General features: G+C 37.5%; 1 protein-coding gene and 1 non-coding gene across 3 annotated transcripts; both read left to right on the top strand.

The window, feature by feature from the left end:
• The first annotated feature begins 531 nt into the window (after positions 1-531).
• On the top strand, positions 532-602 carry trnag-ccc (transfer RNA glycine (anticodon CCC)). The gene has a single exon. It is a non-coding gene; the product is annotated as a tRNA-Gly (tRNA).
• Positions 603-800: 198 nt separating this feature from the next.
• tia1 (TIA1 cytotoxic granule-associated RNA binding protein) lies at positions 801-10153 on the top strand. Of its 2 annotated transcripts, none has more exons than XM_059546715.1 (12): positions 801-1039; positions 1930-2026; positions 2245-2343; positions 3776-3830; positions 3910-3997; positions 4539-4614; positions 4774-4882; positions 5418-5513; positions 5667-5751; positions 5834-5972; positions 6067-6212; positions 9424-10153. In XM_059546715.1, exons 1-12 carry the CDS (start codon positions 1011-1013, stop codon positions 9560-9562), a joined length of 1158 nt encoding a protein of 385 aa, XP_059402698.1. In that variant the 5' UTR covers positions 801-1010; the 3' UTR covers positions 9563-10153. The 2 variants fall into 2 exon arrangements, with proteins under 2 accessions (XP_059402698.1, XP_059402689.1); XM_059546706.1 differs by having other exon boundaries at positions 803-1039; positions 6064-6212.
• Positions 10154-11148: the final 995 nt, after the last annotated feature.

Raw genomic sequence — 11148 nt, 5'->3', positions numbered from 1 at the left:
TTCGAAATGACAACAAAATGACTTTTTATCTCATAATTTAGACTTTTTATTTTATTTTTTTATTTTATTTACTACTTATTTATTTTAAGGGGAAGTCGTGGCCTAATGGTTAGAGAGTCGGACTCCCAATCGGAAGGTTGTGAGTTCGAGTCCCGGGCCGGCAGGAATTGTGGGTGGGGGGAGTGCATGTACAGTTCTCCCTCCACCTTCAATACCACGACTTAGGTGCCCTTGAGCAAGGCATTGAACCCCCAACTGCTCCCGGGCGCCGCAGCATAAATGGCTGCCCACTGCTCCGGGTGTGTGCTCACAGTGTGTGTGTGTGTGTTCACTGCTCTGTGTGTGTGTGCATTTCGGATGGGTTAAATGCAGAGCACAAATTCTGAGTATGGGTCACCATACTTGGCTGAATGTCACGTCACTGTCGGCTCAGTGTTTAGATATATTAGAATGTTTCCAAGCAGCACGGAATTTTTTAATTGTTGATCACAAAGGGAGGTGATAACCCGCGTGCGCAGAGCCATGCACAGAGCGCCGCTGGTGTAGTGGTATCATGCAAGATTCCCATTCTTGCGACCCGGGTTCGATTCCCGGGCGGCGCACATGATTTTGTCGGTGAAACATTTCATTGCATTTCTTTAACTGTATGACCGTTATTCTCTTCTCAACACTAAGAACAGTACGCATACATCTCTGTTTATTGTACTGTACAGCGCTCAGGCGCGTTTTCAAAGCTTGCTTCCTGCGCGCTTTGTAGTTCTCATGCGCATGCGCGCTTGCATTTCCGGTCCGGTTCCTCCGCCATCTTATGTCGCCTTTCCATTGTTCATAACTGGAGTCAGCCGAGGCGGCATTTCACATTTACTCTCATTATAACAGGCTTGGCGGAGAACATAGAGGGTAACAACACTGGAAAGATTGAGGCACCGGCGTTACTCGAGAACATCTCAAAATCTACACCAGAAGACTGTTTTCTCTCAGGGATCGGTGTCTTATTCGATCGGAAGAATATGATGGACGACGAGCAGCCCAAGACCCTGTACGTATATCGGAATTAACAGGCACCTTCACCTCATGTGAAGCCGTTCTGTTTAAAAACACTTTCCGGTTTTCATTTCGCTGAAGCCCTCATAGTTGATAACATTCTTGAGATCGTGAGGCTAAGAGAACCACAACCACAGAAACAGACGTGTTCATTTTGTGCCTCGAACAAAAGCTCTGACTGCTGGAATAAAAGATTTACCCTATATCTGGCGCCCGAGACCGTTGAGTTAGACACGGGACAGTCGTGCGGTCTCCAAGCATTTCGCATTACCCCCTTGTGCTAGTTATTGAGTTGATTTCGATGATTGCAGCAGGCCCGTCGAGGCCACAGCAGGGACACTTCACTCCGCTGTGTGTGCGTTTGAGTGTGTGAAGTTGCCTTGTAACGTACTTACCGAGAGCTCATTGTCATTACAGCATTGCTAGACAAAGAGCCTGTGTAGTGTGTACACTTAAGTGTTATAACGCTTTACGTCTGTATATACAATACGCTTATGCAACTGACACGCAGCCATGGTCCAGCCATGTTTGTAACGTTATAAACGGTGAATTATTTTGTTGTTTGTCGCTCACGTGCCTGCGCACTCTCGCGTGCACTGTTTTGTCATCCCTTTGTTTCGGACCTGTATGCACGATAATAAGCTGCTCAGTGCCGAATGACTAATGAGGTTTTTTAAGGTCAAGTAACGGCCAGTAGCTCCTCATGCCCACCTAATTCCATTGTAATGTAAATGAGTTAGATCATTGTAACTCCGGTGAATTTGGCACAGATTGCGCTTGCAAGGACCACTATAATTAGTGTATCATATCATACATTCAAATAAATGTTTCTTTTATTCAGCATGTCACTCATTGTCATTTGTTTACTATTATTTTTTGCTCCAGGTATGTAGGAAACCTGTCCCGGGACGTGACAGAGGCCCTTATAGTGCAGCTCTTTGGTCAGATTGGCCCCTGCAAGAGCTGTAAAATGATTTTGGATGTGAGTATATAATTTGCCAATGCAGAAAATTGCACGCTAGTGCCCTCTTTCAGCTTTTTAATTTATATTTCTATACATTTTTAGCTAGATTTTTTTTCTCTCCTGAAGTGTGTTCTCTCCCATGAAGATGCTTTGCCTTTAAAACTCAATTTGCAATAAAAATTATGGAGCGTTCACGATACATGTTGCTTTTGTCTGATCGACTCATTTGCCTTCAGACGGCAGGTAACGATCCATACTGCTTTGTGGAGTTCTTCGAGCATAGGCACGCAGCGGCCTCACTTGCAGCCATGAATGGGCGTAAAATAATGGGTAAGGTAAGCTATCGTATCTACAGGGTGAGTTGGGCTGGGACGGGAGGGCGGGCTAGGTCCGATGTTCTGCAAACTTGTTGCGACATAAATTTGACCCGCTTGAGTCAGAGGTCAACATTTGCCTGTATACTGGATGTGCAGTTTGAACTGAGAGGGAGGTTTTGACTTTTTTCATGTTCTGGCCGTGCAACATTCATCGTTTAATCAAAAGAATACAATTATGATTGGTGAACGTGGCACATGATTCATCTCCGCAAGCAAGACTCTGTTTGTCTCTTTGTGAGAGACTTCAGAACAAATGAGCGTAACAGCACACATGAAGAAACACACTGAGGTCAAAATTCAAAATGTTTAGTTTATTCATAACATAATATAGTTAAGAAAAATACCATGACAAGCGAGCCATTTTGCTGAATATTCTGACGACTCAAAAAAGCATTAAAAAAAACCCTACATGATGCATGCATGCATTACGTGAAGACTAGTGCACCTGCGCTAAAGCCACTATAAGGTAAGCCTGCAATCATTATTCGAAAAAGTTAACAGCTAAAGCTAACACTTCAGTTCAATAAACTAGAAGTTATTTAAGAGACTTATGTTTTAGCCTGTTTTTGTACTATTTCCACAATAAAAGTAATCCCAAACAGCCACAGCACTGTTTTTTGTCACTGAGCAACATGACGGTGTTTCGTTCCTGAATGAATCAATCATTTCAATGATTTGGTTCAATTGCAATTACTCTCTTATTGACAGTGACTCGCTGCCACCTACTGGTGGTTTTAATTTGACATTTAAAGTGCCTTTTTATTATTTAAATTTCCAATATCAGTATTCAACGTTTTATATTTAATATATCAAAACATTGTGCATTTGTAAAAATAGGTCTTTTTATAAAGGTAAATAAAAATCAGCAGATTTAAGAATGTAAAAGCTGATATAACACTGAAAATATTGCTTCAGAATAAATTGCTTACGCCACTAAAAATCTCAGTAATGCAATGCTTTTGTGGAGAGATTTTGCATGGAATATTGTCTGCTGATGTAAAAAAAAGTTAACTGTGTGTCTTAGTAATAAATGTAATTTATTACTGCGAGGATATATTGTTTTTTTTTTTATGTTAAACGCATTAAATATTACTTATGTAATGTGCATTTCCACTACAGGTTTAGATCTTAAATTTCATATAAGGTGGTATTAAAAAGGTCTTAAATTTAACTTGTTCATGTCTGTAGTAACTCATATAAGTTTTCATTTGGACAGTGGAGTGTGAATTTAGTATCAAGTCTCCCTCTTCTTTTCTGTACATTCAGACCTCCATTGTGTTCAGGAGAGTGGTTTATTAATAGATAAATAGAGAGCAGCAACTTGTCCATGTCTGTATCATTTCTAATATTTCCCTCAATCTTTTTCTTCCTATATCCCTCTCTCTCCCAGGAGGTAAAGGTCAACTGGGCTACATCACCAAGCAGCCAGAAAAAAGACACAAGCAGTGAGTTCCATCTTAATATATCTTCATCTTCAATAAAGGTGATTCTGAATCCAAGTAACTCTTGTTCGGTGGGCTTTAGATCACTTCCATGTCTTTGTTGGAGACCTCAGCCCAGAAATCACCACTGATGACGTCAGAGCTGCCTTCGCACCCTTTGGAAGGATATCGTAAGTGAAATGACATGATGAATTTAGAGTAAAGAAAACCTTTTTCTTCCAGTGAGTTGCATTCAACTACTACTTTGAGTCACTCAGTCTGTTTAAACCCCAGTAACGTGTAAGGTCACGTAAAACGCTTGTCACCTTTTTATCAAGGAGAGGTCATGAATAATGCAGAAACACATCAGCACACATATGCTTCTGCCTCACTTTCAGTTTGCATGTATAGCTGAATTGTCATTTTTATTAAATATGACCATGACTGAGTATTTGTGTAGGGTTATTTAAAATCTCATGTTAACTGTTTTCTGGCAATGTCCAGATTATGTTCATTTGAATAAAATGTAAAAAGGATTTTTATAATGAGCTGTTTTTCAGTGGGTAGCGTTTTTATTATTTTATTTTTTTACACCAACAGATTTGTTGACTTCATTCTCAGTGATGTTTAAAAGTCTCAAAGAGTTCTAGTATAATTTTTCTCAGTCAAAATAGCACATTGCAGTTCAAGCAGTCTGTTGTCGACCTGCCCAACTTTTTCTCTCTTTCTCAGAGATGCACGTGTGGTCAAAGACATGGCGACGGGGAAGTCTAAAGGCTATGGTTTTGTTTCTTTCTTCAACAAATGGGTGAGTCATGATCCAACATCAGGAAATGCAGGGTTTTTTTTAAAATAAGGGTTAATGCAAATGGCAGAAGCTTCTGTTGTGGCCATGTGCTGATGTACTTGTTGTGCTGATGTTCTTGTTGTGCTGATGTACTTGTTGTGCTGATGTTCTTGTTGGCAGGATGCAGAGAATGCCATTCAGCAAATGGGAGGTCAGTGGTTGGGAGGCAGGCAGATTAGGACTAACTGGGCTACAAGAAAACCCCCAGCACCTAAAGTCACCTATGAAAGTGAGCATCCATATGCTTTTAAAGAGTTCTCCACTTTTTTTTTTAAATATATTTTTTTATTGTTATTTTTTAAATCAAGTGCAAACCTCACAGTGAAGATGAAACTGCAGTCTACTCTGTGTTAAAAGTGTTGATTCTGTCAAAAGAAAAGAACTGTCATTTACTCTGACCTTTATTCCAAACCTTTATGAACTTTGTAGTTTAATCACACAATGTATTTTTGTGCAAGTTTTGCAGAAAATCTATTTTTGATAATAGTTACTCAGACTGTTGAGTTCCATGAATAAGCAAAGGATTGTTTTCCTTCTAGCTTCTAGCTGTCTTTTTTGTTTTATAAATCTGGCACATCAAGACTTGTCACACAGGTTTAACGTTAATGATAGGACTTGCAAGAACATGTTTGTCTTGATACAAGTGACAGCCAATACCTACAGAAAAAATTTTGGAAAGTCAATCAGTGATAACAACGTTTAAATTGTGTATGAACTTTAAAATGAACCCAGACTAATCAGCATTTCATGAATCAATTTCACAGCGAACACCAAGCACTTGTCGTTTGATGAGGTAGTGAACCAGTCCAGCCCCAGCAACTGCACGGTTTATTGTGGCGGAGTCACTACTGGCCTTACAGGTTCATGTTTGCTGCAGGCTAAAACATCACACCTTTGATTTGTTTATGCTTTTGAGAAGCTGAACCTGGACTTTTTTTTCTTGTACTGTCTGTGTAACCCTTTTGAATTCAGTTCATTCACTTTTGCAATGTGCTCCTGTCATTCTGCTGTAGAACAACTCATGAGACAGACCTTTTCCCCTTTTGGCCAAATAATGGAAGTCCGAGTTTTCCCAGACAAAGGCTACTCGTTTGTGAGGTATGTTAATGTCATTCGAGGGAAATGTGATGGTTACAGGTCCTAATGGTGGAGACTGGTGTAACACTCTTCATCTCTGCAGGTTCAACTCTCATGAAAGTGCAGCTCATGCGATAGTGTCTGTTAATGGCATGTCCGTAGAAGGTCACATGGTGAAATGTTACTGGGGTAAAGAGACTACAGAGATGGTGAGCCCTATGCAGCAGGTGCAGGTACCTCAGGTGAGCAGTAGTATGTTTCATTCCACCTTTTTTTTTTTTTTTTTTTTTTTTAATGTTTTGATAACTCATGGGCATATTCTGATTTTTATAGCAGAACAAAGTTAGTTTTGCTGCACAACCATACGGCCAGTGGGGACAGTGGTACGGCAACGCACAACAAATTAGTCAGTATGTCCCTAATGGCTGGCAGGTACCCACTTACAACGTGTACGGACAGGCCTGGAACCAGCAGGGCTTCAAGTAAGTCTACAGATCAACTTGGCCTCTGTTTTGCTGAATTTCAAAAGGCTACTTTCTTGGCGTCTGATTCATTGGGTTTATAACAGGGTTTCCGCAGGTCCTTAAAAAGTCTTACATATAGTTTTATCAAATTTAAGAAGTCTTAAATGGGACAAGAAAGTCTTAAATTTGAGGACTGAAATACAAGAATTGCGATAAGGCTGAATGTGAGTGCTGAACTGCTTTGTTTACTGCAGTTACTGTAGAAACGCTATAGTCTGCAGTTCCGAAAGCGCCTCCTGCTGGCAGAGGATGAATTGGCTTTTTCAAGAAGCCTGTCCGCTATTTTCGTTCAGACCAATATGAAAATAAACCCATGTTTTTATGCTGCAAACACACAAGATTTTAAATGTGAACTAGTGGATTATTCATTAAAAAAATCTAAACAATTAAGATCTATTTAGACCTTATGTAATGTAGTAATGTATTTGTATATTAATTGATACTTTTGGCTTGCATTCATTTTTTTAAAAATGGTTTAAAGGCGGAAAAGTGAAATTTATAATTTTATTAAACTTTGTTTTTGTGAAACTCCGTATCTGAACTGTAAATCATTCCTGTTACAGTTTAATGTTTCCGTAGACATTGCCATACCCTGCTTATATGGTATACATTTTATCTGTGCTTATGGAGCATTAAAATCATTAAAAAAAAATGTTTATAGATTAAAAGTTTTGGTAACTCTTCACAGTAAGGTCTCATTTGGTAAAAATGCAGTAACTGGTAACACTTTACAATAAGCTCTCTTTTTTTTTTATCTTAATGAACTATATTAGTTAACATTAACTATATATATATATATATATATATATATATATATATATATATATATTAGTGCTGTCAACGTTAACGCATGCGATTAATTTTTGTTTGGTTTAATGTGTCAAAATATTTAACGCAATTAACGCAGGATCCGTATTTTCTGCCATCCGTTGGCTAGCTTTACATTATATGATCACGCTCTTATTCATTTAAATGCTTTTAAACATTTCAAGCGTGGCAAGACAAAAGAGAATGCGCTGTCTGTGAATGCCCTTATGTGACACATACACACGTACACACACACACACAATGCATAGACAGGGCGCCAGAATCCAGTTCTCTTAAGCGCTTGAACTAACAATAAAAATCCCAAAGTGCCAGTTTTGTCGATTATCCTCATAAGAGCAATCTTAAATGATTTATATAAAGTCTAAAATGAACAAAAAGAGTTGTGAGAGAATCCATAGACAAGGCGAGATCCATAGACAGTATATAAACGGTGAGATCCGCGTGTCTGTCTACTCTTAAAGGGACAGCAGCCAATAAAGCTTCCTGTCAGTAAAGTTAAAGAACAAAGGGAACAGAGAAAATGACTCGCTGCTCTTGACTAAATAACTTTTGTAGCTTTAATAAGGATTAACTATTTCATTTATAGTTTATGCAGTGCAGACTGCATATAACTTTGATAACTTTATTAAATTTCTGTATATTTCCTAACTGTTAAGACAGGAAGGGCAGGAGTAAACATGACATTTATTATGGGTTTATGTTAGCATTGTTTTAAGTTTACTTAAATTAAAAACTGTTATATTTTTGAAGCCTAATAATAAATGTAAAAAAATAAAAAAAAATCAGTAGCTGTATTAATATCAGTTATACTGGCCTTCATTCATAAAAAGATGCCATTTAAACAAGTATTTAAAATATACTGTGAAATTATTACATTAAAAAATATATTAAAAAGTACAAAAACATTTCTTTTTTTATTACGATTAATATTAATAAGTGATATTAATTATCAAAAATACTAAAACATATATATATATTATAATGTAAAGTTAATCTGTTAACATTACTTACTATACTGAGAACTAACATGAACACTAACATTTTTATTAAATAACATTAACAAAGATTAATAAATGCTGTAAAAATATATTGTTCTATTGTTCATATTACTGATTAACACTTTACAATAAGTCCTTAAAAACTTTTTTGTAACATTAATGTATGAACTAACAAAAAACATTTTTATATTATTTCACAGTACATTTAGTGTCAACTGATAAAACTTAAAATTTTAATTTGTGTTCATGTTAACAACTGAAACCTTATTGTAAAGTGTAACTGAAGTTTTATGTATCTCTCTCTGTGTCTGCTTTACACTTGAAGTTATAGCGGAACACTTTCATTGCTGTAACCCTTAAAAGCAGACTGCCAGAGGGTTTCTGTAAATGCATGTGTCCACTGTGCACCGTTTTCCTGATTCCTGGCACTGGTGGCTTGGGTTCGTCTTCGCTGCTTGCAGCTATATTTTTGTGTTCTTGCTTGTTCTGATGTAGTAATTTTCACAAATAAAGAGAAATTGCTAAAAACATAACATGAATTTAAATGTAATTATTTCAGGGTTTTCAAGACAATAGTCCTAACATTGTAAATATAAAAGTCCCACTTCTGACACTTGTCAGTCAGTAATTTAAATAAAACTGCCTATAAATAAAAGAAAAAAGAAAGTTGAACATTTGACAGCCACTGAAAATATTTCCCGTAGTTGTGCTCAGCTCAGGTACTTATTTGACCAAAAATGGTTCATGTTTGTAGTATAAAAACAAAAGATACAAATCTTTCAAACACAAAACTACTTATTAAAAATAATTGTCCAAAATCGTGGGAACCTTTTCGTTTGACCACACAGAATGTGTATTTTAATCATCATTTATTATGTAGTATCACAGAGCTAAAGTATTAACCGATAAGTGTCCCACACAATAATCATTAGGGCCTTCCGCACCGAGGGAACCTTTTCATAGTACCAGAACTAATTGTGGAATACCCACTTTTTGGCGTTTTTCGCTCCGCCGGAACTGGGTGAGATTTTAGTTGAGAACCAAATTAGCTCTTACTCCGGAGCAGGGTCTAACCAGCGCAACTGGTACTATCTGTGACATAAATAGACATTGAATGTGCAAAGCAGTGGTAAATGGTTCAAATTAGGGGTTTATTAGACGCCACTATACAAGTTAGTGGAGAATGCGTGTCGACTCTGTAGTCAACATTTCCACTCGTACAGTTTGTTAAATTGGGAAACTTGTGAGATTGCTGTCAGTGTTTATGATGAAATAAAAACACTAGCTGTTTATCTCCTTAAACATCTTCTCTTCCACCAGCTAACAGTTACTTTGTCTTGTAGTCACATACAGGCTGGTGCTGGGTGGCCCGGTGTGAGTGCCGTGAGTAACGGAGGCGTGGTGGAGCCTGCGCAGGGAGTCAACGGGACCGTGCTGGCCAACCAGTCCAGCATGGGCACTGCAGGATACCACACACACTGATGGAGCGACGGACAACTCTAGCACTCCACTGCGGCCGCAGCAGGGATCTACACACCACCCCCTCCCCATTCTCAAACACCCATCAAGATGCCTGGCCTGGGGAGGGCGTGTGCCATTTTTTTTCCCTGACCCTCCCCACCCTACACGTGTTATTTTCCTTGAGTTTAAGACTTTAAGGCAGATCTTGCTCGTCATCGCGGGGTCTCGAGTTGCCCTACACTGGGATTAAACGACACACCCAGAAACACAAACGTATTCAGACACGTTAACACTCATAAATCCAAGAGTCTTCGGCCTGGTGTCCGACCGACTTATTCCGAGAGGACTATGCCATTTTTAAGTCAAAGTACTATAAATCAATAAAATCAACAATAACTGCAACCTTTCCATTTTTGCTTTTTTTGGTTTGTTTAGAGCGTTTTCAGCTGCTGATTTTGTAATATATGAAGCTTTGCCTTTTTCTTTTTTCTTTTTGGACTGCCATTTTAAAAGCAAAATTTTGTTGAGAGGAGTGATGACACCAATGAATCGTGTGAAATGTCAACTTTTTTTGTGTTTATAAAATTAATAAAATGGATGTCAGTTGTTGTATTTTTTTAATTAGACATTCAATTTCTCAAACTGAACCAATTGCAGGGATGACTGCCACATTTTTTTCCTTAAAGGCAGGTGAATATTGCACAATATTAATACGTTTTCACAAGATTTGATGTTACGCAAATTTTAGATATTTTAAATTGTTTTGCATTCCACTTTTTTTGAGGGCTTATAAGTACAGTATACTAATCTGTATATAAATAACCAAACAACTGTTGGGTCGCTATATAAAGATAATTCAGATGTTGATCATGAATGCTTGCTTGCTTGTTTTTTTTTTTTTGTAGGTAGGTGTGAGGGACAGTGGGTGGGAAGGGGTTTTGGGCTTCATCGCAAATATCCTTCAGCATTAGTGACTCTGTTAAAGCTTATCCATGCGGTTGTAAGGATTCTTCCAGAGAGCTCGTGGAGAAGAATTTGCTGCCTTGCACTGCAATGAACATTTTGTTAGAATTGCGATAATTCTGTGTATAAAATCGAAATGTTAACTTTTAAAAAAACATTTTTTTTAAATGAAGTATTTGGTAGCAAGACAAGAAACCTGAATGGATCAGAATTTTGCACTGTTGCCCAATGGAGTTTTAATATACAAGACCAATTATGTTGCCTTATTTGAGTTGATTTCATTTGAACAAACTGATGTTAATGAAACATAGGCAGTGCCTACAAATACATTGAGACCTTGGGTTTTGAGGGATTTTTAAAATAATATTCATCCTATTATTACGTGTTCTTGCTTTGTCCCATTAAAATGCAGATGCGAACCAACATTTCTGTCTCCCCTGTTATGTCCTGTATTTGAGCTGGATGGTCTTACACTACATACTTTTAAAAACTTTTTTTGTTTCCAGGGGCAAAATTGCTGGTTGTGGTGGAAATAAGTAAGTTTTTGATAAAAAAAATAATAATAATTATATATATATATATATATATATATATATATATATATATATATATATATATATATATATATATATGAATTCTTGATG

The sequence above is a fragment of the Carassius carassius genome, chromosome 4 (assembly GCF_963082965.1).
Source record: "Carassius carassius chromosome 4, fCarCar2.1, whole genome shotgun sequence".
Taxonomy (NCBI): Eukaryota; Metazoa; Chordata; class Actinopteri; order Cypriniformes; family Cyprinidae; genus Carassius; species Carassius carassius.
Note: the sequence above shows the minus strand (reverse complement) of the source record. Positions and strands in the feature narration are given on the sequence as shown.

What these genes read in the sequence shown, in the direction of transcription:
- tia1 (XM_059546706.1), top strand. Translation starts at nt 1,011, where the DNA reads ATGATGGACGACGAGCAGCCCAAGACCCT. An exon ending in AGTCACTACTGGCCTTACAG is followed by an intron (nt 5,514 to 5,666) that starts GTTCATGTTTGC and finishes ATTCTGCTGTAG; the next exon opens with AACAACTCATGAGACAGACC. An exon ending in TGGAACCAGCAGGGCTTCAA is followed by an intron (nt 6,213 to 9,423) that starts GTAAGTCTACAG and finishes TTTGTCTTGTAG; the next exon opens with TCACATACAGGCTGGTGCTG.